Genomic DNA, 27,821 nt, shown 5'->3' with positions numbered 1-27,821 from the left:
ACAGACGCTTCAGGTTACAGACTCCACTAACCCAGTAATAGTACCTCAGGTTGAGAACTTTGCTTCAGGATGAAAACAGAAATCACGTGGCGGCGGCAGGAGGCCCCATTAACTAAAGTGGTACCTCAGGTTAAGAACAGTTTCAGGTTAAGAACGGACCTCCGGAACGAATTAAGTTCTTAACCCAAGGTACCACTGTATAAATATCTTCAGTAATGTTTTATTCTGGGTTTTTTATAATTTGATATTTTAATGTGTCGTAAACCACTTTTTTCCCCTTAAAACTATAAAGCGGCTTAGAAATGAATAATAATAATAATAAGAGCTGCATTAAAGTTTAACAATAATTGTGCATCGATATAGCTAACAGTGACAGAATACCCCAAGTATTTATCAGGGAAGGGAGGGGAAAGCCTCTGTCCAATATGAATTCTCTAGTGCTCCTAAGGTTGGATTGGTTACTCAGTCTCAAATCACATACTGCTTTTCTGGTGTGAATCCACCAATGGGAAGTAAAATCGGTTCTCCATCAGAAGCCATTTCGACACTCCAAGACATGATGGGTTCACTGCCCCCTCTGTGAGTTCTTTGGTGTCTCTTAAGCATGCACTTATCATAAAAGCTCTTTCCGCATTCCAGGCATTGGTATGTTTTTTCTCCCGAGTGGATTTTCTGATGTCTGATCAGGTTTCTTCTTTGAGTGTAGTTCTTTCCGCACTCCGTGCACTGATAGGGTTTCTCTTCTGTGTGGACTCTCAGGTGGGAAGTAAGGCTCGAGCTCTGGCTGAAGCTCTTTCCACACACCGAGCACTGATAAGGTTTCTCTCCCGTGTGGATTCTTTGGTGTGTAAGAAGGTGGGAGTGGTCATAAAAGCTCTTGCTACACTCCACACAGTTATAGGGCTTTTCTCCTCCGTGTGTCCTTTGATGAGAAGCAAGGTTTGCATGCCACTTGAAGTTCTTTCCACACTCTGGGCATTTATAGGGTTTTTCACCTGTGTGAGTCCTTTGGTGAATAAGGAGGCGCGATCTGTCGTAAAAGCTCTTGCTACATTCCGAGCAGTTATACGGTTTCTCTCCTGCGTGGATTCTCTGATGGGAAGTAAGGTTGGAGCTCCGGTGGAAGCTCTTTCCACACACCAAGCATTTATACGGCTTCTCCCCCGTATGGATTCCTTCGTGGGAAGTAAGCTGCGAACGCCGAATAAAGCTTCGCCCACACACCAAACATTTATGTGGTTTATCCTTTGAATGAATCAACTGGTGTATATTGAAGCCTGATTTATCGCAAAAGCTCCTACTGCATACGGCACACTTATAGGGTTTCTCTCCCGTGTGTTTTCTCAGATGGGCGGTAAGGTTTGTGTTCCTGTTGAAGCTCTTTCCGCACACCGAACACTGATACGGTTTTTCTCCGGTGTGGATTCTCTGGTGTGAAGTAAGGTACGCAAGCTGCCTGAAGCTCTTTCCGCACTCCGGGCATTTATAGGGTTTCTCCCCCGTGTGTTTTCTCAGGTGGGAAGCGAGGTTTGTGCTCCTAGTGAACTTCTTTCCGCACTCCGAACACTGGTAGGGTTTTTCCCCTGTGTGGATTCTCTGATGTACGGTGAAGTGCGCACGCTCCCTGAAGCTCTTCCCGCACTGCAAGCATTTATAAGGCCTCTCTCCCGTGTGGATTCTTTGGTGGGAGGTGAGGTGCGCTCTCTGCCGGAAGCTCTTTCCGCAGTCCAAACACTTATGCTGCTTCTGGCCTGTGTGGATCCTCATGTGGACGTTGAAGTGTGATTTGCGGCTGAAGACTTTCCCACACAGCGAGCAGACATTCTTTTTCTTTCCTTTTCGTCTCTGCTGCTGAACTGGGATTTCATCAAAGTTCTGCCCAGGCAAAGATTTATTCCCCCACTTTTTGGTTTGGTTTTCTTCCTGCTTATTTGGTCCTTCTTGATCTCTGAAATTCTCATCCATGTCTTGAAGCTTGTTTCTCTCCGATGGTGCTACACAGAGTTCGTCGTCATCCTTATTATCCCACCCTTCAACTGGAAGAGAGAAATCCATTAACAGCACCAGACAGAAAATAAGCTTTAGATTATGGATGGTGTCCAGTGCGTTGTTGTGGAGAGGTAATACATGAGTGGCTCTGCTTCACACAGACACACACACACACACACCCTGCTGAATTAAAGCTAATCTAATACTCTAAACCAGAGATGGGGAACCTCCAGAGGTTGCTGAACTATAATTCCCATTACTCCTGGGCATTGGTTATGCTTGCTAGGCCTGATGGGAATTGTAGTTCAGCTACATCCAGAGGGCCAAAGGTTCCCTACACGCAATTTAGAAGCACGAAGACTGGAATCTTACAGCGAGAGGGGGAAAAGTATTTGATCCCCTGCTAAATTTGCCCGTTTGCCCTCTGACGAAGAAATGACCAGTCCATAATTGTAACGGTCCTGTTGTTATTCTGTCTCTCACAGCTACAATAAACCTACCATTAAAATTATGGCCTGGTCATTTCTTCGTCAGAGGGCAAACGGGCAAATTTAGCAGGGGATCAAATACTTTTTTCCCTCGCTGTACTTTATTTTTAAGGGAAGGCTTGGAGCTCTGATAACCGTTCATGGAATTGTAGTTGGAAGGGACCCCCCAGAGCCATCTAGTGCAGGAATCTCAGCTCAAGCATCCATGGCAGATGGTCATCCACCCTCTGCTTAAAAACTTCCAAGGCAGGAGAGTCCACAACCTCGGGGAGTCCAATGTTGGACAATTGAGGACAGATAACTCAAATGACTTCTTCACAGAGCACATAGTCAAACTATGGAACCCAATTCCCCAGGAGCCACTGGTGTCCACAGAAGTGGATGGCTTCAAAAGGGGATTGTACAAATTCATGGGCTATCAACAGCAACTAGCCATGATGGTTACCAACAACAATGGCTAGGTTCTACCTCCGGAGGAAGTAAATATTTTTGAATACCGGTTGTTGGGAATCACAAGTAGGGAGAGAGTTGTTGTGGGCTTCCTATTGGGGCATCTGTCTGGCACCTGTGACAACAGGATGCTGGAGTAGACATTATTATTATTATTATTATTATTATTATTATTATTATTATTATTATTTCTATGCTGCCCATCGGACTGGGTTTCCCCAGACACTCTGGGCAGATTGCAGCATATATAAAAACATAGCAAAACATCAAACATTAAAAACTTCCTGACTGTGATGGCCTGGGACTTGGACTCGGACTCAGAACCAGAACCAGAGGAGTCTCAGTTTACACCAGATCTGTTGCCTCAGGCATCATCTGAACCAAGTCTGGGGTTTGATCCTGAAGAGTCCCAGTCTGCCCAGTCTGTTCCCCTGCAACAAACACCGGCTGGGCCGAGTCAGGGGCCTGAGACTGCCCTGGCTCCAGATGCGGGGATGACCTCATTGCCTTCAGCTGGGCTTACGAGCTTCTCCACTACTGGTTGGGTCAGGGGAGACTGAGGCGGCCCCTGGGTCTAGTAACCCACCGACGTCTCCCGAGCTGCAGAGACTAAGGTCTGTGAGAAGGAGAGACCTGAGTACTCGCAGGAGGAGTGCTTGCCTTTGGGCAAAACAGGGAGGTGAGTCGCCGGAGGATCAGGACCGGCCGTTACCCCGACAAAGATAAAAGGCTGTCAGACCCCGCCCCAGGATGTGGGAGCAACACTGCTGTATGCCAGATCCTGCCTGAGATCCTGTACCTGTCCTTGCCTGGTTTCCTGCCTTGTGTCCTGCCTTGGCCCTGTCAGACTGACTCCTTCGGATTCTGGACTGGTCCTGGACCGCGCTTCACGGGTTACCCCTGGGCCCAGCACACTGATACAAGGCTGCCTTCAGATGTCTTCTAAAAGTTATGTAGTTCTTCATCTCTTTGACATCTGATGGGAGAACGTTCCACAGGGCGGGCGCCACTACCGAGAAGGCCCTCTGCCTGGTACCTTGTAGCTTCACATCTCGCAGTAAGGGAACCACCAGAAAGCACTCAGAGTTGGCTGGATCCACCAGCCAGGCTCTACTCAGGTTTGTAAAGTGAAAGAAGGGTCCTTACCGAGTGAGGCCACGCTCCGGGAATTCTCCAGCATGACTTCCCTATGCAGGGCCTTCTGGCTCGAATCCAGCAAAGCCCACTCCTCGTTGGTGAAATACACAGCCACTTCCTCAAAGGACACTAGAACCTAGAGGAGGAAGAAGAAGAGGAGGAAGAAAACATTTTAAATTAACAGAGAACTAAGGGATGTGTAAATCCTGCTCCATAGCTCAATGGTAGAGTTTCTGCGTGGCGTGCGGAAGCTTCCGGGTTCAATCCCCAGAATCTCCAGGCAGGGTTAGGGAGACTGTAAACCCTGGAAGGCCACGGCCAGTCAGGCCTCATCCGCACCACAGCTTCCCCCAAAGCATTCCTGGAATTGTAGTCTGCTAAGACGGCTTATTCCCAGTAGTGATGTATGGAAGTGAGAGCTTGACCATAAAGAAGGCTGATTGCCCGAGAATTGATGCTTGTGAATTCTGGTGCTGGAGGAGACTCTTGAGAGTCCCATGGACTGCAAGGAGATCAAACCTATCCATTCTTAAGGAAATCAGCCCTAAGTGCTCACTGGAAGGACAGATCCTGAAGCTGAGGCTCCAATACTTTGGCCACCTCATGAGAAGAGAAGACTCCCTGGAGAAGACACTGCTGCTGGGAAAGATGGAGGGCACAAGGAGAAGGGGACGGCAGAGGACGAGATGGTTGGACAGTATTCTCGAAGCTTCAAACATGAGTTTGACCAAACTGCGGGAGGCAGTGAAAGACAGGAGTGCCTGGCGTGCTCTGGACAAGGGGGTCACGAAGAGTTGGACACGACTAAACGACTAAACAACAACAACAACAAGAAGACTGCTTAGCGTTGTTAAGAGACTCCCACTTTTCTTCACAGGCCTACAATTTCCAGAGTTCCCTCAGAAGAGGAACAGATTGCTTGCTCTAAGCCCCACCACGTAGTTGCCAATGATCTCCTTTTCCTACCTCAGTCGGTTGCTCAGGGTCTATTTCTGCTCCGCTGGGAAAGGGTGATGTCGTAGGGAGCTTCAGCGATGTTATTCCATTTCCTGTTGGGGGAAACAAGGGTGGTAAGGGGGGTGAGAGGTTGGAATGAAAACCCATTATTTAAAGTCAGTGCGGAAAACCTCTTTTTCAGTTGAGGGCAACATTATTATTATTATTATTATTATTATTATTATTATTATTATTATTATTAGAATTTATATACTGCCCTATACCCAGGGGTCTCAGGGTAGTTCACAGAACAAAATCAAGATATAAAACCACAAAACACCTAATGAAAATAAAACAACAACCAGAAAAAAACCATTTTAAAAGGGCATAGGATGTAAATCAGATCAACCAAAGGCCCAGTTGAAAAGAAATGTTTTTGCCTGGCCTAAAGGTGTATAATGAAACATTTCCTGATGGTGGTTCAGAAAAGAGCAACCAAAATGATAAAGGGGGTGTGATAAAGAGAATTTATTTAACAGAAGGCCCTTCCCCTGCAGAATTGTGAATTGTAACCTAAAAGTAAAGTAACTGTAAAGTTAGAAGGCCAACCATTTTTTGTCCAATGTGGGGCTCGAACAGACGTCTCTTGAGATCTTACTCATGTTCTACCACCCAAAGATCTAGGGCGATACTCAAATTTAACTACCGTATTTTTCACTCTATAGGACACACTTTTTCCCCTCCAAAAATGAAGGGGAAATGTGTGTGCGCCCTATGGAGCGGATGCAGGCTTTCGCTGAAGCCTGGAGAGCGAGAGGAGTCGTGCGCACCAAACCCTCTCGCTCTCCAGGCTTCAGGCAGCCATCCGCAAGCCCTCTGAGCGCGGTGGGAGTTCCCGCTGCACTCAGAAGGCTTGCGGATAGCTGCCTGTTCTGGGGGCTGGGGTTGGGGGAAACTCAGGCTTCCCCGCCCCCAGCACCCAGCCCTGCAAGCTCCGAGAGCGGCGGCGAGGTTGCGCGATATCTTGCCACCGCTCCTGGATTATTTTCCCCCTTTATTTCCCCCCCTAAAAACTAGGTGTGCCCTATGGTCCGGTGCGCCCTATGGAGCGAAAAATACGGTAATAAAATAATAATAATAATACCAACTGAGCTATACCTCTCTGTGAGGGATGTACAACACATAATGAGATAAGGCAACAGATTTTCAAAATCCTTCCTTACCCAGTGACGTGTCCCGAGTTTGATTATCCGGCAAAATTTCCCCAGATAGCACCGTCTGGAAGGTTACCGGCAGATTCTCCCTTGATTCAGGGGATTCATTGCCCACCTCCGTGATGGTCCCTTGAACCTGAGACAGGAGCCCAGATCCCAGACAAAAAAGAGTGAGATGGGTTAAGAGCAGTTGCAGGACATTGCTGAATGAATCTCATCTTCCCTGGCCATTAGCCACCCTCGCTGGGGCTGATGGGAGATGTATTTCAGCAACATCTAGAGGGCCAAAGGTTTCTCACCCCTGCAATAGAACCATAAACCCAGCCAACAAGGAGCTTTTTCACAGAGAGGAGGTGCCTTTCACAGGATTTCAAGCTGTACGAGTAACAATATATGGTTTGCTACCAGACACACTGGGACGCGGGTGGCACTGTGGGTTAAACCACAGAGCCTAGGACTTGGCGATCAGAAGGTCGGCGGTTCAAATCCCCACGACAGGGTGAGCTCCCGTTGCTCAGTCCCTGCTCCTGCCAACCTAGCAGTTCGAAAGCACGTCAAAGTGCAAGTAGATAAATAGGTACCGCTCCAGTGGAAAGGTAAACGGCGTTTCCATGCGCTGCTCTGGTTCGCCAGCAGCGGCTTAGTCATGCCGGCCACATGACCCGGAAGCTGGACGCCGGCTCCCTCGGCCAATAAAGCGAAATGAGCACTGCAATCCCAGAGTCGTCCACGACTAGACCTAATGATCAGGGGTCCCTTTACCTTACCAGACACACAGCAAATGTTTTGCTAACTCCAGTATTGTTGGCACACAGAATAACAGAATGATGTGTGGCCGTGTACCTTATTGCATTGCTAGAAATTATGGTACTATTTTAAAGCAGTACCATATGATTGTTATAAATATTTTTGTTGCTATTATTGTTGTTACTATGTATTTATTGCATCTCTTTCCCCATGGAGCTCAAGATGGCATGCATGGCTCCCCTCCACCCCCATTTAATTCCCACAACAACCCTTTGAGGTAGGTTAGGCTAAGAGGCAGTGACAGGCCCCAGGTCACCAAGTGAGCTTCATGGCCAAGAGGAGATTTGAACCCTGGTTCCAACATTCTATCCACTAGGGCTGGGTGACATCTGGTTTTCAACATTGCAAGATATCACCAGCGAAACATCACAATATACTGATATAGCACGTCTGAAATAAGGATTGAGCTAGACAGAGGCATTGTCTGGCTTCACGGTTTCCCCCGCATCGCGATTTTTGCACACACCCACACCCCATGATTTGGGATAAGATTGCCAGGTGTCATAAGAAAGCTGCAGAGATAGTGCAGGATAGTACGCACCCCGGAAATTATCTCTTTCAGCTTCTGTCTTCTGGAAGAAGGTACAGGGTTATAAAGACTAGGACTAGCCGCCTGAGAAACAGTTTCTATCCAAATGTGATTTTGGTTTTAAACGCACTGTAAGGTAGTCTTTGGGGATGCGGGTGGCGCATGGTTAAACCACAGAGCCTAGGACTTGCCGATCGGAAGGTCGGTGGTTCGAATCCCCGTGACGGGGTGAGCTCCCGTTGCTCTGTCCCTGCTCCTGCCAACCTAGCAGTTAGAAAGCACATCAAAGTGCAAGTAGATAAATAGGTACCGCTCCAGCGGGAAGGTAAACGGCGTTTCCGTGCGCTGCTCTGGTTCGCCAGAAGCGGCTTAGTCATGCTGACCACATGACCCGGAAGCTGTATGCTGACTTCTTTGGCCAATAAAGCGAGATGAGCGCCACAACCGGACCTAATGGTCAGGGGTCCCTTTACCTTTTTTAAGGTAGTCTCTGTGGGAGTATATTGTATTTAATTATGGGGTAACAGAGTTTTTAGGGGGTTAACCAGGCTGGGATAGCTGGGATAGTAGGCTTGTTGGTTTTTGAATGTCTGATGTAGATTTTTTCAATTTCTTTGTTCTGTATGGGACAATGACAATATCATATCGTACTGTAAGGTCAAAAATTATGAAACCGATATCATGACCTTCAAACCAGTTTTGGACGATATATATAAAAAGAGTCTTGAGCACAATTTTACCCTAATCACAATGTGAAGATTTGGCTTTCCCTTCCACAAAATGCAATGTCTTTTGACCACTTTCTGTGCCTCTTGAAAAACGACCTGAATGAAAACTGTCTCTCTCACCTGCTGCTTTTCCTGCTTCCTGTCCTCTGCCCGGCTCAGGAGGAAACCTTCGGCCAGGGCCACCGCCTGGGAACTGGTCTCCGCTCCGCATTCCCTCACCCAGCTCTCCATCTCCGAGGGAAGGACAGCCAGGAACTGCTCCAGGATCACCAGGTCCAGGATTTGAGTCTTGGTGTGTCTCTCTGGCTTCAGCCACTGACGGCAGAGATGGTGGAGTCGGCTGCAAACCTCTCGGGGTCCTTTGGCCTCCTGGTAACGAAAACGCCTAAACCGCTGGCGCTGAGAGTCTGAGGCAAGAGAGTCCTTCCTACCTGGGATCTTCTGCACTGTTCTCTGCCAGAATTCCCTGGGACTCCCAGCCTGGACGGCATCACAACCTTTGCCTGATCTCTGCCCCACTGGGCCAAGCATGTCCATTGCAGGACTGGGCACAGAAGCCCTTTCTTCAAACTTCACGAAGAGTCGTTCTTGGGACACATCACATGTTCCTTGCAGTCCTACAAGGCTTTCTTTCTGCAGAAAACAACACATTGGGAATCAGAAGCAGGCTTCGATCAAAACATCTTGCTAAGAAACATTCATCACCTCGCCAATGGATTTAACAAAATAAATCTAGGTGAAAAATCCAAGATGACTCAGCAGCTAAACACTGGCTGAGTCCTGGAAAGGGTTCTTTTTATTAACTGTACTGTATTTTTATTGATATGAAGCTTTCTTCACTTGCTTTTTGAAAAAGGGATTTATTAACAAACAAACAAACATGCCAACATAACAAGGCAAAAGAAAAAAACAAAGATTCAAAAATTCTGGAAGCCCTTTAATATTTACAATTTGGATTGCTGGTATTCAAGCTTTTGCCAAATTGCCCTTCTTCAAATCAAGATATATCATAAACTAAAAGTATCTAAAAGTCAGAGCTCAAATGACATGTTTTTTCCCATATATGGTGTGATTTTATATCTTATACAAATATAAAGACACATTGTCACTCAGTGCCAACAGTATATGCAAAATGCCTGGCTCGTTTAAGACAGTATCCAATCTTTCGAACTCACAGGTGGAGAATACTTTTAAGTTTTATGAATCTTTATTATCTGTAAATAGAACCTTTGTATGCATTAAAACTTTGTTATCCTTTTGGAGCTGTGCTGTACTTTTGTCCTTCCTGGTTGTGACACTTTACAGTTTAAATTTTTTATTGATATTTTTTTGGGGGGAGGGGCGTATTTCTGAATTGGTTTTGGGTTTTTTTAAATTGCTGCATTCTCCCCCACAAGTTCACAAACAAGATCAGTGAAATCCTGGAGTGCTGTTCCCAGTCCTTGCGCTCATTGATGAGTGCTACCTACAACTTTGCTTTGCGGATCCGGAGCATCATTATCCCTCCAAAGTCTGTTGCCCAAGTTCTTTCGGGTTTAAATGAGACAAGGACTGGATCCTGATCCCTTTGCATGGAGGCCTTTTTTTGGCTCTGCCGCTGAGATTTTGTCCAAAAGCTGGAACTGACTTTTGCATGCAGGCAAAGCAGCAAACCCAGTAGTGACGTATGGAAGCGAGAGCGGGACCATAAAGAAGGCTGATCGCCGAAGAATGGATGCTTTCGAATTATGGTGCTGGAGGAGACTCTTGAGAGTCCCTTGGACTGCAAGAAGATGAAATGTATCCATTCTGAAGGAAATCAGCCCTGAGTGCTCACTGGAAGGACAAATCCTGAAGCTGAGGCTCCAATACTTTGGCCACCTCATGAGAAGAGAAGACTCCCTGGAAAAGACCCTGATGTTGGGAAAGATGGAGGGCACAAGGAGAAGGGGACTATGGAGGACGAAATGGTTGAACAGTGTTTTTGAAGCTACCAGCATGAGTTTGACCAAACTGCGGGAGGCAGTGGAAGACAGGAGGGCCTGGCGTGCTCTGGTCCAGGGGGTCACGAAGAGTCGGACATGACTAAACGACTAAACAACAACAACAAAGCAGCAAACTACAAGCAGAGACGCGTCAGTCCTGGGAAAAGCTTTTGCAGCCCCCGTCTCCTGCCCCCGTGGGGAAGGGCGCTTTTTGCAAGCCAGATCCAATCTGGGGGGTCTTGTGTGCGTGCAAAGCAGGCGACCTGCCCCCTGATCCATTGCACCCACAAAACACTTCCAGGAGGGCCAGGTTGGCCCCGCGATCGTGGGTGCCCGGGGCCGTGGGTGCCCTGCAGCGTGCGGGATTTTGTTGTGGGTGCTCGGGCACCCAGGGTCCCAGGGAGTTGGCACCCACCCACCCACCTTGCCAGTCTGGAGGGATTCCTCGCCCACCCACCCATCCCAGTCTTACCAGTGAGGAAGGACCACCACTCTCCTCCTCCTCCTCCTCCAGGCGTCAGACTCCTCCCAGGTTTTCTCCAAATGTAGGAGGAAGTGACACCTCCTCCCCCCCCCCCACCCAGTAAGTGCCCTTTCTAGGAATAAAAGCAAAGTGCTTTAACCCTTTATAAACTGGAGGGGCAGCTGCGTTGCTGCAGGATGTTGCTGGACACGCAAACACACGCGCCCTCCAGCAGCCTGCGCGGATTTAGTGTTGCCAGGAGTCCTGCAAAGGGTTTGATCCCCTTCCGTGATGGTTTGGGGGTGAAGTTTGGACTACAACTCCCATCAGCTCCCAGCCAGCACGTGGTGCCTAGGGGCTGATGGGAGTTGCAGTCCAAAAAAAAAATATTCGAAGGGGAGCGCTCTCTTGCATTGTCTCCCAAGGCAGAAGAAGCTTAGTGCGCGCGCGATCCAAAACCCTTTAATTAAACGGGGCTTACTTTCGAGTAAGCGTGGCTGCAAACTTGATTCACTGAAATGGGTCTACTCTGAGTAGATCTAGCCTTGACAAACAAGCAAGGGAAGCGCAGAAGCCTCTGTTTTGCATTCATTCATTGCAATGGGTCTACTCTGAGTAGATCTAGCCTTGACAAACAAGCAAGGGGAGCGCAGAAGCCTCTGTTTTGCAGACAGACTCATGCAATAGGTCTACACTGAGTAGATCTAGCCTTGACAAACAGCAAAAGGAGCGCAGAAGCCTCTGTTTTGCATTCATTCATTGCAATAGGTCTACTCTGAGTAGATCTAGCCTTGACAAATAAGCAAGGGGAGCGCAGAAGCCTCTGTTTTGCAGACAGACTCATGCAATAGGTCTACTCTGAGTAGATCTAGCCTTGACAAACAGCAAAAGGAGCGCAGAAGCCTCTGTTTTGCATTCATTCATTGCAATAGGTCTACTCTGAGTAGATCTAGCCTTGACAAACAGCAAAGGAGGCACAGAAGCTTCTGTTTTGCAGACAGCTCCTGCTAAAGAATTGCCCCTGAAATTCTCTTGCTTGGCAAGAAGAGAAGAGGGGAACCGCCTTCTCTTGAGCTTTGAATAATGGAGGAGAAGAGCAAGGGTAGGCAAACTAAGGTCCGGGGGGCCGGATCCGGCCCCATCGCCTTCTAAATCCGGCCTGGGAATCAGCGTGTTTTTACATGAGTAGAATGTGTGCTTTTATTTAAAATGCATCTCTGGGTTATTTGTGGGGCATAGGAATTCATTCTTCTTTTTTCAAAATACAGTCCGCCGCCGCCCCCCCCCCAAGGTCTGAGGGACAGTGGACCGGCCCCCTGCTGAAAAAGTTTGCTGACCCATGGAAAAGAGGATGGGGTGGGGATGAAGTGTTAAGGCAAAGAGAGTGCCCGACCTCATAGAGAGGCTCCTAAAGAGGGTGGGCACTCACTTCTTGCCTGCCAAACCCACCGCCCCACACTTCCCCTGGAGGACAAGCATTTGGTGGGTGCAGAATGGGGGAGGGGCGGGGGGTGGTGGGTGGAAGGGAGAAAAGGACAGTGCAAGTCTGGGCAGTGGGCTTTTGCAGGGGGAAATCTCCCCAGCTAATAAAGGGAGAGTGTAAAAAGCAGGCAGGTGAGGAGCAGCTGGGGGGGGTCTCTCTCCCCCCACCATCCCACCCACCCTGGTCAAATGGTCCTACGCAGCTGGCCAGGGTTCCTTCAGGACACCCATCGTGGGGAGAAACGTCCCCCTTTGGGCTGTTAATCTGGGAATTCCTGAGATCAGAGTTGGGACCCCAAGAGCCATCTAGTCCAGCCCTCCGCAATGCAGGAATCTCAGCTAAAGCGTCCCTGATGGACGGCCGTCCAACCTCTGCTTAAAAACCTCCAAGGAAGGAGAGTCCGCCACCTCTCCTGGGAATCCATTTCTAGTGGTCAGAAAGTGTTTTTTTTTCCCTGATATTGAGTCGGAATAGAGTCTGCCTTTTTTTCGGATATTGAGTCTGCCTTCTGGAAGAAGGTATAGGGTAATAAAGGCCAGGACTAGCCGCCTGAAAAACAGTTTCTACATTAATGCAATTCTGGTTCTAAACGCAGTATAGTGCATTTTAAAATGGGGTTTTAGAGTTTTTAGGGGGTTTTGAATGTTTTGTGTAGTTTTATGTAGTTTTTATGTAGTTTCATGGTAGGTTTATGTAGTTTTTATGTAGTTTTTCAATTTCATTGTTCCACAAGGGACAATGACAATAAAGATATTGTATTGGAATCTCTTTTCTTGTAGCTTGAAGCCATGGGTTCGAGTCCTACCCTCCGGAGCAGGAGAAAACAAGCACGCCCCATCTTCCACGTGACAGCCCTTGAGATATTTGGAGGTGGCTATCCGATCTCCTCTCAGTCTCCTCTTTTGCTGGCTAAACATACCCAGCTCCCGCCAGAAGCTCGGCTCTGCCCTCGCCGGTTCTGGAAGGATCCTTTAATAAAGAATCAGAGACTTTGCGCCTGTTCTTTGGGGGAGATAGGAAGTCCAGAGCACTTGTTCTTTTATGAAGAGGCACATAGTGAGACCATTGATCCCCTGCCGGCGAGGCTCGCTCCCAGAAAAGCAAAAATTTGACTTTTTCCTGTTAGGCAAAGATCATAAGACGACCCGGATGGTCGCCAGATTCTGTGTACAGATCTGTGGCGCAGACCATCTCCCGACCCAAACTAGTTCGTTAAGAAAATCCCCAAACTCGGTTCCATGGGTGACTCTGGGTCATCTCTCTGCGGTAGCTTATCTTAAAAGTTTTAAGTGTCTATACGCTTATCACATTTATAAATTTTAAATTTATTGTTGTACATTGTTTTAAATGTTTGTTTTCCTTCTGGGATTGTGTTTTATAAGCTGGTCTCCAACCGTAATAAATTATCTATCTATCTATAGGCCAGGAGAATTATCTATCTATCTATCTATCTATCTATCTATCTATCTATAGGCCAGGAGTGCCTCTGCCACGCTGCCATAGTCAGCTTTGCAGGGACACACAACTGCTTTTTTGGGGGTGGGGTTGGTGATGTGTGATGGTCAGGTTTAGAATCCCTACTGGATCTTGAGGAAGTTTGCTGGGTGACCTTGGGGACCAGCCGCTGCTTCTCAGCCTGGCCTACCTGGTAGGGGTGGTTGTTGGGGTTGAATGAGGAGGGTGAGGATCATGTGTGACACCTTGAGCTCATGGGGGGGGAGCAGGGATATAAATATGATAGGTAAAATACAAGGACCCATGCATACATGTGCAAAGGTGCAGATGCGAGAATTATTGCATGCATGGGCTACATGTGATGTTTACCGCCTACAGACCTTTAAAGCCCTAAACGGCCTCGGTCCTGTATACCTGAAGGAGCATCTCCACGCCCATCGTTCTGCCTGGATACTGAGGTCCAGCGCCGAGGGACTTTTGGTGGTTCCCTCATTGTGGGAACCAGGCAGAGGGTCTTCTCGATAGTGGCACCCACCCTGCCTTCCCATCAGATGTCAAGGAAATGAACAACTATTCGACATTTAGAAAAGATCTGAAGGCAGCCCTGTTTAGAGAAGTTTTTAATGTTTGATGTTTTATCGTGTTTTTAATATTCTGTTGGGAGCCACCCAGAGTGGTTTGGGAAACCCAGCCAGATGGGCAGGGTATAAATTATTATTATTATTATTATTATGACTGGCAACATAAAACCCACCAGGTGGGAATCCCTTGCAGCCGACCACAGTTCCTGGAGACAGTCAACCACGGGAGGAATGACAGCTGGGAAAAGCCCAGAGAAGAAATGTCTTGGTGTATCTGCAGTAGCACAACCAAATGCCCCCACCTGCAACAAAACATGTCCCTCCCATATCGTTCTCTACAGCCACAGCAGGCACTGCAACCTTCCAGCAGTTTGACTTCACCCTCAAAGGTGCTCCCCTCCATGGTCTCCCGAGGCAGATGGATGCCAGCAATCACCCATTTATTTGCTTGTTTATTCATTTCGTCAGCTTAAACTGTAATGAGAGCACACTAAAGGCACTGTGTGCTAGGAGCTAACCCTGTAAATAATTTTAAGAAAAATGGTCAGAGCTCAAGAGCTAAAGACAATATGACTGTAGAAACCTAGTTTTCAGCTCTACCGTGGCAGGAACATCTTGAGCCACAGTGTAAGCAGACAGTGAGATTAAATCCAAATTTTAGAGAGTGGTGGGAAGGAAAGGAAAAGAAACCCATTGATACATGTTTTCGCGTAGCACAGACCAAGCTAAGAGGAGAGGCAGCTTAGAAGTAACAAGGTAAGTGCATCTCAAATCAGGTTTGGGGAGCAGGTGGAGGAAGAGTGGTGTATAAACTATGGATTCGGCTGAAAGTTTTGATTTTCAGTTTAGAACCAGTTTTAACGAGTTCAGTTTTTCAAAAACAGTGTGCAAGTTAAATCGTCACTTAGCCACCGTGCATATTCCACTCGGCTGTCTGCTCAAAAAATTAGTCCTTGGCACATGCTATCGTCCTGACCAAAAATAAATAAATGCCCAGTGTTCTTGAGCTTAAGAATGAAATCCCAAGAGGAAGTGTTGCAGTAATGAGGGACTTCTGATTACCGTATTTTTCGCTCTATAGGACGCACTTTTTCCCCTTCAAAAATGAAGGGGAAATGTGTGTGCGTCCTATGGAGCGAAGAAGCCATAGCCCCGCAACCCTCTCCCAGCTGCAGAGGTGACGCGCGGCTATGGCAGCAGCCTCTCCACTGCGGCCTTTCCGCTGCTCCCCAACCTGCTCTTTGGGGCTGGTGGTGGGCTTCCCCCCGCCAGCCCCAAAGAGCAGGTCGAAAGGAACCTGAAGCCTGGAGAGCGAGAGGGGTCGGTGCACACCGACCCCTCTCGCTCTCCAGGCTTCCAAGGTAGCCGCCTGAAGGCGACTGAACGGCACCTAGTTTTAGAGGGGGAAAACAAGAGGGGGGAAATTCTCCCCCTCTCTGTGCAGCGCCTCCTGCTGCTTCGCTGAAGGGGCGCTGGGCAGAGAGGGGGAGATTTTTTTTTTCTTGTTCTCCGCCCTCTAAAACAAGGTGCATCCTATTGTCCGGTGTGTCCTATAGAGCAAAAAATACGGTACCTGCATATACATTAGCTACATGTTTGTTCCAGTCGTGAGAAAGGAGAAGTGTTCCTAGAAACCTGTGTGTGTGCCCCAGAACTATTAGTGATCAGAGGGGACATAAGAAAGAACGAACAGAAATTCCAAACAGTAAAAAGCGGTAACAGAATGATGAACTAGGCAGGTCCTCTTACATTCTTTAAACAAGCAAAGACGGATACTTTTAGGCAGAGGGGCCAAGCTTCCATCATGGCTGGTGACCGGCCTGCTAGGAGCCTCTTCCTGGTTGATTTTACAGAGACTGCTAGAATCAAAGACAGCTTGCCAGTGCTCCAGTGGCCTCACGGGACCTTGCACCCAAAGGCCAGGAGGGTCTGAGGAGAACATCTTCATAGAATCATAAAACTGTCAAGTTGGGAAGGACCCCAATGATCATCTAGCCTGACTCCCTGCACTGCAGGAATAAAATGTAGACTGAACAGGCAGCCAATATCACATTGTTTAATTAAACATGATTGTCCAAGGTTACAGCAAGGGGAGAATTTTTCAAAATGCTGTCAACGCAGAATTTCCGGACAGAGGCTAAGCGTAACATTAGGCCTACAAAAATACCAAAACATCCTGTCTCCGTCACTTCCCACACTCTGGAACGAAAACATACACCGCCATGTGATAGACAACAATCTCATGACTGCAAACGCAGAGTAGGAACCCTAACAAGCCTAGACATGCATCTATCCTGGACTCATGTAGTCACTGGGAACTGCCCATTCTGAGCCCTGCTACAGCTGCTTATTAAGATTTGATTGGTCAAGTGATTCTCTAAGTATTCCTATGCTTTCCCTTGGGTTGGCATCTTGGAAGTCGGAGGCTTATGTTCCATCTCGAGAACTTCCCACATTCCAATCATCACTAGGATTTGCAGGATTCCACCCTGTTTGACACAGTGGAAAGCGTCTTCTCTGGCGGAAGGTCATTCTGCACCCTGAGTGTTTCTCACGTGGATTCTTCTGTGTGTGTTGAGATGCGTGCTCTGGTTGAAGCTCTTCCCGCACTCCAAGCACTTGTAGGGCTTCTCCTCTGTGTGGGTTCTCTGATGTCTCTTAAGGTGTGTGCTCTGGTTGAAGCTCTTCCCACACTCTGAGCAGCTGTAGGGTTTCTCCCCCGTGTGGATCCTCTGATGCACTTTGAGGATTCTGCTATCACTGAAACTTTTCCCGCACTCAAGGCATTTATAGGGTTTCTCCTGCGTGTGGGTTCTTTGGTGTACTTTGAGGCTTCTGCCGACACTGAAAGTCTTGCCGCACTCGGAGCATTTATAGGGCTTCTCCTGGGTGTGGACTCTTTGATGGACTTTGAGGCTTCTGCTATCGCCAAAACTCTTTCCACACCCAGAGCATATAAAGGGCTTCTCCCCCGTGTGAGTTCTTTGATGAGATTTAAGGATTATGCTTTGACTGAAACACTTCCCGCACTCAGAGCATTTATAGGGCTTCTCCCCTGTGTGGATTTTCTGGTGTATTTTAAGGTTCCCACTATTGCTGAAACACTTCCCACACTCGGAGCATTTATCTGGCTTCTCCCCCGTGTGAATTCTCTGGTGCGATTTAAGAATTATGTTTTGACTGAAGCTCTTTCCACACTCGGAACATTTATAGGGCTTCTCCCCCGTGTGGATTCTTTCATGTCTTTTAAGATGTGTGCTATGACTGAAGCTCTTCCCACACGCTGAACATGTGTAGGGCTTCTCCCCTGTGTGGATCCTTTGATGTTTACTAAGGTTTGAACTCAGGTTGAACCTCTTCCCACACTCAGAGCACTTATAGGGTTTCTCCCCAGTGTGGATTCTCTGATGCGATTTAAGCTCAGGGCTGCGACTGAAGCCCTTTCCACACACTGAGCACTTATAAGGTTTCTCCCCTGTGTGGATTCTTTGATGTCTTTTAAGGTTTCTACCGTCATTAAAACCCTTTCCACACTCTGAGCATTTATAGGGCTTTTCTCTCGTGTGAATACTTTCATGCCATTTCAGACTTATGCTATGACTGAACCGCTTTCCACACTCCGAGCATTTATAAGGCTTTTTGCCTGCATGGAATCTTTGATGGAGATGAAGGTCTGAGCTGCGAAGGAACTGCTTCCCGCACTCCAAGCATTTGTACGTTTTATCTGTAGCATGCGCTCTCTGGTGTTTAATAAGGTATATCTGCTGGCTGAAAAGCTTCCCACACTCTGCGCATTTCAACAGTTTCTCCTTGTGGATTTTTCTTTGGTTTCCTTCGCAATGTTCTTCTACTATTGGGATTTCATGGAAGTCAGTCCCTTCAAAAACAATGGATTTGTTCCCCCACTTCTGTTTTAATTCCGTTTTCGTTCTATGGCGTTCAGACTCTTTATTGCCCTCTCCGTCGTCATCTAAAGGAATCAAAGGTGAAATCTGATCAGGGAGGAAGAGATCTACAAATCATGGAACAAAACATTGATCTGATGAACCTTGGAATAGACAAATGGGGTGGTGTGTGAAGCATGGGCTATTCTGCTCATGCAAGATCACAGGTTCACTATCCAAATGAATGTACTCAATAAGAGTGTCAGGAAAACAGAGACCTTAAAGGACCACTTCCAATCAAAGTAGCTAACTCTTGGCAATGAAGTCTTTAAAGCAGGAGTGGGGAACTGAATCTGGGTGTTAGGCAGGTGCTGCTTACCGTATTTTTTGCTCTATAAGATGCACTTTTCCTCTGCTAAAAAGTAAGGGGAAATGTGTGTGCGTCTTATGGAGCGAAAGCAGGCTGTGCAGCTTTCGCTGAAGCCAGGAGAGCAAGAGGGATTGGTGCGCACCGATCCCTCTTGCTCTCCTGGCTTCGCTTCGCTGGAGAGCCACTGCACAGCTTTCCCTCTCTGCACAGTGCCCCTTCAGCAAAGCGGGAGGAAAAATGGAAGGGCTCCGCTTCTCCTGCCGCTTTGCTGAAGGGGCACTGAGCAGAGAGAGAGAGAACTTTTCTTCCCTTGTTCTCCTCCTCTAGAACTAGATGCGTCTTATGGTCGGGTGCATCTTATAGAGCGAACAATACGGCAATTCCATGCACTTGTCAATCATCCAATGGTATAATGATGTCCGGTGACTGACAGCTTAAAAAGTTCCGAAGGGGTCCCTATAAGCACCAATCAGCTGAGTGGAGGTTGGAGCAGCTTTCTTTGAAGGTGTGCTCTGAGCACCAATCAGCTGATTGATTCCAGGAGCTGCGACTTCGAAGGGGCTTGCCAAAATTGTTCAACTAATTGGCTGTTACAGGGAGCCGCTTTGAAGTCCATTTGCAGGAGCACTTTGGATCCAAACACATTACCTGTCGGGGGTCACCAACCCAACCTAATTAATAGGCAAAATGGGCAGGTGCGTTCTAATTGATTTCTGTGAAATGAATGGTGTGGCTAGCTTGTATATGTTTCCTGGTAATAGTAATAGTAATTTATTGTTTGTTCCCCAGCCACTCTGGGAAGCTTCCAACAAAGATTAAAAATACATTAAAATGTCACACATTAAAAACTTCCCTGAACAGGGCTGCCTTCAGATGTCTTCTAAATGTCTTCTAAATGTCAGGTAGTTGTTTATCTCTTTGACATCTGGTGGGAGGGAGTTCCACAGGGCGGGCGCCACTATCGGGAAGGCCCTCTGCCTGGTTCCCTGTAGCTTAGCTTCTTGCAGTGAGGGAACTGCCAGAAGACCCTCAGCGCTGGACCTCAGTGTCCAGGCAGAACGATGGGAATGGAGACGCTCTTTCAGGTATACTGGTCCAAGGCCTTTTAGGGCTTTAAAGGTCAACACCAACACTTTGAATTGTACTCGGAAACGTACTGGGAGCCAATGTAGGTCTTTCAGGACTGGTGTTATGTGGTCTCGGCAGCCACTCCCAGTCACCAGTCTAGCTGCCGCATTCTGGATTAGTTGTAGTTTCTGGGTCACCTTCAAAGGTAGCCCCACATAGAGCGCATTGCAGTAGTCCCAGTGGGAGATAACTAGAGCACTGAAGAATGCTCTGTGTTGTTATTACAGAGCAACATCATCAGACAGTGTGTGTGTATGCACACAATCTCCATAACCAGCAGGACATAACTGCCATCTCATGGTATGCATAAACATTGTCAGGGGTGGTTGTCTCCCTGATTTTGTGTTATTCCTGGCTCCCCATGGCAGCCATTCGATACCCTCTAACATTTCTCCGATCAAAATAGGGACGTCCCATTCCATAAATAAAATTTTACTATTTATACCCTGTCCATCTGACTGAGTTGAGCAGCTTCCAACATATATAAAAACATAAAAAACATTAAACATTTAAAAAAACCTTCCCTATACAGGATTGCCTTCAGATGGCCCGGGGGTCGGATAACTCCATACCCTCCAACATTTCTCCAATGAAAATAGGAATGCCCTAAGGAAAAATGGGACATTCTGGGATCAAATCAGAAACCAGGACGGCTTCTCTAAATCAGGGACATCCCTGGAAAATAGGGACATTTTGTGTTAGGCCATGCCCACTCCATGGCAGCCATTTTGTGACTGGCTGTCCCAGAACCCCCTTCAAAATTTTAAATGCAACCACTAGTCCAAAACCATTGGAAACTCCTGGGGCAGGAGGATGTGGTTTGTGGGGAACAGACTTGTGGGCCAAATTGGGGCTGAAACTACTCCTTTCCCAGTTGAGAGAATCCCTTGCACTATTCCCTGGCTGTTTCTCAGATATACAGGGCACCTGCAACTTATGTGGGGGATCACGTTCCTGGGATCGTGCCTAAAAGCCAAAACCACGTATAGTCAAAACACACTGCGTTCAATGGTAAGTGGGGTCACCCCCTTCCTAATTTTTTTTTTGCCAAAGGTGCACAAGTTAAATGTGGATAAGTTGTGGGCTTACTGTACCCCTCAACTGGGTGGTTTTTGTTTTCCTTTTTTCTTAAGAAGAATTTCATTTATAAGGAAATAGGAGGATAAAAGAATGAAAAAGAAAGAAATAGGAAAAAAGGTGCAAAAGGAACAATATCATACAATAAGTAATATCAGTTAATAATAATAATAATAATAATTTATTATTTATACCCCGCCCATCTGGCTGGGCCTCCCCAGCCGCTCTGGGCGGCTTCCATAAAAACCAAAAATACAGTTACATTTCCATACATTATTATACAGATATAAGTCATACAGTGGTACCTCGGGTTACATACGCTTCAGGTTACAGACTCCGCTAACCCAGAAATAGTACCTCTGGTTAAGAACTTTGCTTCAGGATGAGAACAGAAATCGTGCTCCGGCGGTGCAGCAGCAGCAGGAGGTCCCACTAGCTAAAGTGGTGCTTCAGGTTAAGAACAGTTTCAGGTTAAGAACGGACCTCCGGAACAAATTAAGTACTTAACCAGAGGTATCACTGTATTATTATCCTTATTAATAGCCTATTATATTCTGTATAAACTTGTTCCAAACATCAATATATTTGTCCAGACAAAGTCTGGCAATCCGTTCACATGTTGCAAGTACTGCCGTATTGTCAATCCATCAATTAAAGGAGGATCATAACTGGGTGATATTCAGCAAGAAAAATATATGGTTGCTAGGTGAAGACATAGCCGGGAATGCCTGACATGGGGGCCCACCCCTAAGTGCCTACCTGCTGATCTCTCCTCTTCAGAGCTTTCGGCAAACGAGTCGCCCCTTTCTCCCTGCCAGGAGATATGGTCCAGCCTGGGAAGCGGAAGCCCTGTTTAAAACGAGAGAAACAAATAACTTGTAGGAACAGAAGAGCCTTGCAGGTGCCGGATTACACCAATGGCCCATCTACTCCAGCTGTTACACTGGACAACCAGATGTGTCTTCTGAGAAGCACACAAGCAGGACCTCATGCTGATGTGATTGGATGGGAGGAGACCAGCCATTGTGACCTCATGCTGACATGATTGGATGGGAGGAGGCCAGCCATTGTGACCTCATACTGACGTGATTGGATGGGAGGAGGCCAGCCATTGTGACCTCATGCTGACTTGATTGGATGGGAGGAGGCCAGCCATTGTGACCTCATGCTGACGTGATTGGATGGGAGGAGGCCAGCCATTGTGACCTCATGCTGATGTGATTGGATGGGAGGAGGCCAGCCATTGTGACCTCATGCTGACGTGATTGGATGGGAGGAGACCTGCCATTGTGACTCATGCTGATGTGATTGGATGGAGCACACAAGCAGGACCTGAGCGTGCCAGCAGTGTCTCCACTTGTGATTCCCAGCAACTGCTAATCAGAGGTCATTGTGACCCCATGCTGATGTGATTGGATGGGAGGAGACCAGTCATTGTGACCTCATGTAGATGCTGCCTGCTTGAAGGAAAAGGAAAGGCCACTGTGAACTGGCTCTAATTTTTGCTTGGCCGAAGAGGAGAGAAATCCCACTGGTGCTGCCTGCATGTAATTCTTATGCCATATGATGTATTTATTTATTTTAAAAACACTTAAAATACCGCAACTTCATTTTTAAAAAAGTAGGCTTCATTCATATATATATATATATATATACACACACACACACACACACACACATACACACACACACACACACACACACACACACACACAGTGGTACCCCGGGTTAAGTACTTAATTCGTTCCGGAGGTCCGTACTTAACCTGAAACTGTTCTTAACCTGAAGCACCACTTTAGCTAATGGGGCCTCCCACTGCTGCCGCGCCGCCGGAGCACAATTTCTGTTCTCATTCTGAAGCAAAGTGATTGTACTACTTCTGGGTTAGTGGAGCCTGTAACCTGAAGCGTATGTAACCCGAGGTACCACTGTATATGTTACAATAATTACATATGTATAGCTATAGACAGACAATAAAAAATGAGATAAAAATTAAAATCACAGTCCACCCGTTGTCACACAAGAAATTGCTATTGCTATTAAGTCTTGAACATACATACCACCAGCCAAAGAATGTGAAGCCTCACTGATCACCCCCCCCCCACTCCTTTAAAACTCGCGAAAGATTTTGTCCTTTTCACCGTTATTGTTGGTGAATTACTTTTAGGAATTTGCACTGCAGTTTTTTTGAAGGAGGCAAACAAGCTGCCATCCAACCCTCTTAGGGACTCCATTGCGGATTTTTGTATTATTTACTCCCAAGTCTTTTTTCCTCCTAAAGATATCTCACAAGTGAGCAGAGGCTTAGGATCAGCATGGCAGATAAAGATGGTGGAATACGTAGAGTTGGCAAAGCTGATGGGGAAGATCCAGAATCGGCGCGACGAACTATTTCAAACGAACTGGAGCAAAATTATATTTTATATGAAAGAAAATTGCAAAAACGTTTGTAGGTTTGAGTTGAAATGTTTTGTAATGTGACTATAAGGAGCTGGTTTACATATAATGAGGTGAAATGTTAAAGGAAGATAGTAAAAAGGAGGTTATAGAGATGCTAAGAATTTAGTAAAGATATTTGGAAGTCAGAAACAGGGAGGGAAGGCGGTCGGTGCTCAGTCGAGCCATGTTTAAGGTTATTGATGTATGTAACAAAACGTGATTATGACAAATATGGAAAACTCAATAAAAATCATTATAAAAGAATCAGAGTTTTCCTTCTTTATTATCTGTACATTGGTACCTTGGTTGTCAAACGGCTTGGCTTTCAAACAAATCAGGACCTAAACACCGCAAACACGGAAACAAGTGTTCCAGTTTGCGAACTTTTTCAGAAGCCAAATGTCTGACGTGGCTTCCGATTGAGTACCAGGAAGCTCCTGCAGCCAGTCGGAAGCAGCGCCTTGGTTTCTGAACGGTTCCGGGAGTCGAACGGATTGCGTTTGACAACCAAGGAACCACTATATTTTAATAGATTGGGGGGGGGTTATATTGTTTATATTATAATTTAATTTTTAAGGATTAACTTTTCACATCTTTTTATCTTTTGGCATTTTATCTGACTTGTTGTATTTTATGTAAGCTGCCTTGAGTGTTGCTGGGTGCAGCAAAAAGGTGGGATGTAAATAAAGGTCCGTATAGTTAAAGCTATGGTTTTCCCAGTAGTGATGTATGGAAGTGAGAGCTGGACCATCAAGAAGGCTGATCACCGGAGAATGGATGCTTTTGAATTATGGTGCTGGAGGAGACTCTTGAGAGTCCCATGGACTGCAAGAAGATCAAACCTCTCCTTACTGAAGGAAATCAGCCCTGAGTGCTCACTGGAAGGACAGATCCTGAAGCTGAGGCTCCAAGACTTTGGCCACCTCATGAGAAGAGAAGACTCCCTGGAAAAGACCCTGATGTTGGGAAAGATGGAGGGCACAAGGAGAAGGGGACGACAGAGGACAAGATGGTTGGACAGTGTTCTCGAAGCTACAAACATGAGTTTGACCAAACTGCGGGAGGCAGTGGAAGACAGGAGTGCCTGGCGTGCTCTGGTCCATGGGGTCACAAAGAGTCGGACATGACTAAACAACTAAACAACAAAATAAATAAACCTCATAGTAGCTATAGTAGCAATTCTGCCTGACACGCTTACTTACCGAGAGAGGCCATATTCCCACAATTCCACAGTTCTCCATGGCTGCCCTGCGCAGACCCCTCCAGCCTTGGTCCAGCAGAGCCCACTCGGCCTCCGTGGAAGGCCGTGAAATGTACAGCCATCTCCTCAAAGGTCACCAGGTCCTGGGAGGGAGGGAGGGAGGAGGAAATGTTTACTTCTCACAGGTAAAGCAACAAAAAGGAAGACAGGAAAAGCTGAGGTGCCTTAGCGGATCTCCTGCAAGACCCAAAGCATCATCAGCGTCACTCAAAGCCTTCTTAGTGAGCAGCTCTGACAGAAGAAAATGGCTGCCATCTTCAGGTCCACAGTGATGGGCAGAGGAGAAAAGGCACCCACAGTTCTATTCTGTACCTGTTCTGGCTGCAGGGACGCTGCTTCCAGTCCATCACAAAGAGAAGTAGGCATGGGGGGACGCCTCAGGGCCATTTTGCTGTCTCTGAGGGCTGTTCTACTTCCTACAAGAAGACAAAGAAGGTGGATGATATAGCAGGGTTAGCTAGCCCTCCTTTGGCCCAAGGGCCACCACTGATGGGTCAGTGGACCCCCCTGAGGCCCACATGCCAGTGGTGGGCATGGCCAATGTATGAGCATGTGCATAAACACACATGTGGAAACCAAGCATGCACATAGGAACATAGGACGCTGCCTCATACAGTCAGACCACTGGTCGATCGAGCTCAGGCCTGCAACGACTTCCAGAGCCCCTTGCCGATCACGTTAAGAAAAAGAAAAGAGAGAAGTCCTTGCACCCAGGCTTACAATCTCAAAAGACACGGCACAAAAGGAAGGTGGATTGGGAGGGAGGAAGAAATAGGCAAACACAGGTTCAAGTTCTCTGAATGATGGCTTAAAGTGGTACAGGACTGTTTTAAATGTTTAGTGCAGATAAGACCCATGTTGTAATAGGGCCTTTTCTTACCCAAAGAGGAGGCACCCCCTTCAGCCTCCTGCACGATCCCCCGGAAGAGCGGCCGCTTTGTGATGTTCAACGGAGCATCTTCTGCCTCTCGGGAATCTGTGGCTGCTTTGGAAAATGTCATCTGGGCCTGAAACAGAAGAAAGGGATATGAGAGGAAAGAGGTCATAGGAAAAGGGAAGAAATGGAACAGCCAATGGACAAGGTTGCCATTAAATCAAATCAACAAATATTATATCGAAACCATTTCCAAACTGCCTAGGAATTCAGATTTCCGTATAAACATTCCAAACCTTGCAACACACTCCCAGGTGTGTCTTTGGCAAATGCACTTAAATGCACTTAAAAAGGTAAAGGACCCCTGACAGTTAAGTCCAGTCACAAATGACTCTGGGGTTGCGACACTCATTCCACCTTACTGGCCGAGGGAGCTGACATTTGTCCGCACAGTTTTTCCAGGTCATGTGGCCAGCATGACTAAGCTGCTTCCAGCGAACCAGAGCAGCGCATGGAAACGCCGTTTACCTTTCCGCCAGAGCAGTACCTATTTATCTACTTGCACTTTGACGTGCTTTCAAACTGCTAGGTTGGCAGGAGCAGGGGCTTAAATGCACTTAGTCTATTATTATTTGAACTTACATAAAGTTCACAATTTTCTACACATCTGCATAGGTAAAGGTAAAGGGACCCCTTACCGTTAGGTCCAGTTGTGGCCGACTCTGGGGTTGCGGCGCTCATCTCGCTTTACTGGCCGAGGGAGCCGGTGTACAGCTTCTGGGTCATGTGGCCAGCATGACTAAGCCGTTTCTGGCGAACCAGAGCAGCGCACGGAAACGCCATTTACCTTCCCGCCGGAGCAGTACCTATTTATCTACTTGCACTTTGACGTGCTTTCGAACTGCTAGGTTGGCAGGAGCAGGGGCCGAGCATCGGGAGCTCACCCCGTCGCTGGGATTCGAAGCGCCAACCTTCTGATCGGCAAGCCCTAGGCTCTGTGGTTTAGACCACAGTGCCACCCGCGTCCCTACACATCTGCATAGGCATGTCTAAATAAGACTGTTTTTAGCAGACACCGAAAAGTTTACAGTGCCTGATAGCAATAGTTTGAATTCTTTTCGTTTTTAAGTTGATCTATTGCCACCTGGAGATTTTTCTATCGGTCTAGAAATGCTTTTAACGAGACAAGCAATAAATCCCTTATTTGGGCAACATCCGAGAAAAGGTGGGTGGCCGGTGAGACTTTTTAGGGGACTGTCCCCACATGTTCTCAACCCATTGGAAGTACTAGGAAGAAACACTTTCTGACCTGCTCCTCCTCCTGCTTCTTGTCCTCTGCCCGGCTCAGGAGGAAACCTTCGGCCAGGGCCACCGCCTGGTAACTGGACTTTGGGCCACAATCCCTGACCCAGCTCTCCATCTCTGGGGGGAGGACAGCCAGGAACTGCTCCAGGATCACCAGGTCCAGGATCTGCTTCTTGGTGTGCCGCTCTGGCTTCAGCCACTGGTAGCAGAGGTTGTGGAGTCGGCCGCAAACCTCTCGGGGCCCCTCGGCCTCCTGGTAGCAGAACGACCTGAAACGCTGGCGTTGTACATCCGAGCTGACGTTGCCCTCATCCAGGATCTTCTGCTCTCTTCTTTCCCAGCATTCCTGGCTGCTGCCTCCCGCCTGGACGATGTGGGGGCTTCTTCTCTCTTTGGGGCCATCCGAGTCTTGCTCTTCCACCTTTGACCTCTGCTCCAGCTCAGCCTCTAACAAGACCCTGATGATCTCCTTGCTCTGGTGCCAGTTTCTATCCGGAGGCAAGGACGGCCTGAATTTGGGGTGAGGAGATGGCGACGACATCTCCTTGCAAATGTGTGGAGTCCTTCGGTGCGCAAGTGTCACACGCCCCTCTCAGGAAGAGGAGTCTGCAAGAAGACACAAGATTTACCCACCCGGGAAGAATGGCAGATGAAAGTGATGGACTATATGGAACTGGCGGAGACGACTGGCAGAATCTGAGACCAAGGTGAAGAGTTGGTGGAAGAAGATTGGAAAAAAATTTAAAGGTTATCTACAGAAACATTGTAAAATTCAGGAATGTTAGAAGGATGTTGGAATGAAGTAATGTGGTATTAGCAGAAATGATATAAAAGATTAGGTAAAAATTGTTTTTTCTTAATTGTTGAAAGAGCAGAATGTAAAATTATAATATATTAAGATAAATTATTAGGATAAAAACCAAGTTAGAAAGGACTTGCTGGAATACTTAAGTGAACTAGAATACGAAAAAGGGAGGTGTGAGGAGGTCAGGGAAATAAGTTAATGAAAGATAAGACATGGAAAGAGGGAAATGTTTTTAACTGTCTTTATTTTTCTGTACTTTGTATCCTTTTTTTTCTTTTCTTTCTCATTTTTGTAACTTTTTTGAAACTTTAATAAATATTTTTTTTTAATAAAAGGAAGAGGAGTCTGCAAGAAGCACAGGAGGATTCTGGGTATAGACTGGGGTTAGTTCCTGCAAGGAAGGCCTATGAGAACCCAAAGAGGTCTAGAAACGTGGGTGAAGAGGAGGTGTGTT

At 47.1% G+C, this 27,821-nt stretch overlaps 2 protein-coding genes across 3 annotated transcripts in view; both read right to left on the bottom strand.

Annotated features, from left to right (window-relative positions):
• Nucleotides 1-230: 230 nt before the first annotated feature.
• On the bottom strand, nt 231-10,810 carry LOC309364454 (uncharacterized protein). The gene is made up of 6 exons (XM_081901771.1): nt 10,715-10,810; nt 8,399-8,911; nt 6,224-6,350; nt 5,031-5,113; nt 4,074-4,200; nt 231-2,036 (listed from the first exon to the last, which is right to left on the bottom strand). The coding sequence occupies exons 2-6, from the start codon at nt 8,813-8,815 to the stop codon at nt 469-471; spliced, it is 2,322 nt and encodes a 773-aa protein (XP_081757897.1). The 5' UTR covers nt 8,816-8,911; nt 10,715-10,810; the 3' UTR covers nt 231-468.
• A 5,454-nt stretch (nt 10,811-16,264) lies between these two features.
• Nucleotides 16,265-27,821, bottom strand: part of LOC309364435 (uncharacterized protein) — a 12,572-nt gene continuing 1,015 nt past the window's right edge. For both annotated transcript variants that reach the window (XM_081901709.1, XM_081901708.1), the window contains exons 2-7: nt 26,567-27,168; nt 25,264-25,390; nt 24,696-24,799; nt 24,325-24,466; nt 21,443-21,532; nt 16,265-18,194 (exon numbers count right to left, since the gene is read on the bottom strand). In XM_081901709.1, coding sequence (XP_081757835.1) covers nt 16,753-18,194; nt 21,443-21,532; nt 24,325-24,466; nt 24,696-24,799; nt 25,264-25,390; nt 26,567-27,103 — 2,442 coding nt within the window. In that variant the 5' untranslated portion in view covers nt 27,104-27,168 and the 3' untranslated portion in view covers nt 16,265-16,752. The remainder of the gene's footprint in view (nt 18,195-21,442; nt 21,533-24,324; nt 24,467-24,695; nt 24,800-25,263; nt 25,391-26,566; nt 27,169-27,821) is intronic.

This window comes from Podarcis melisellensis (assembly GCF_964234715.1).
Source record: "Podarcis melisellensis genome assembly, chromosome: 2".
Classification (NCBI taxonomy): Eukaryota; Metazoa; Chordata; class Lepidosauria; order Squamata; family Lacertidae; genus Podarcis; species Podarcis melisellensis.
This window is presented reverse-complemented; position numbering and strand designations above follow the sequence as displayed.

What these genes read in the sequence shown, in the direction of transcription:
- LOC309364454 (XM_081901771.1), bottom strand. Translation starts at nt 8,815, where the DNA reads ATGGACATGCTTGGCCCAGTGGGGCAGAGATCAGGCAAAGGTTGTGAT. An exon ending in GGAAGCAGGAAAAGCAGCAG is followed by an intron (nt 6,351 to 8,398) that starts GTGAGAGAGACA and finishes CTCCTGTCTCAG; the next exon opens with GTTCAAGGGACCATCACGGA. An exon ending in CCGGAGCGTGGCCTCACTCG is followed by an intron (nt 2,037 to 4,073) that starts GTAAGGACCCTT and finishes TCTCTCTTCCAG; the next exon opens with TTGAAGGGTGGGATAATAAG.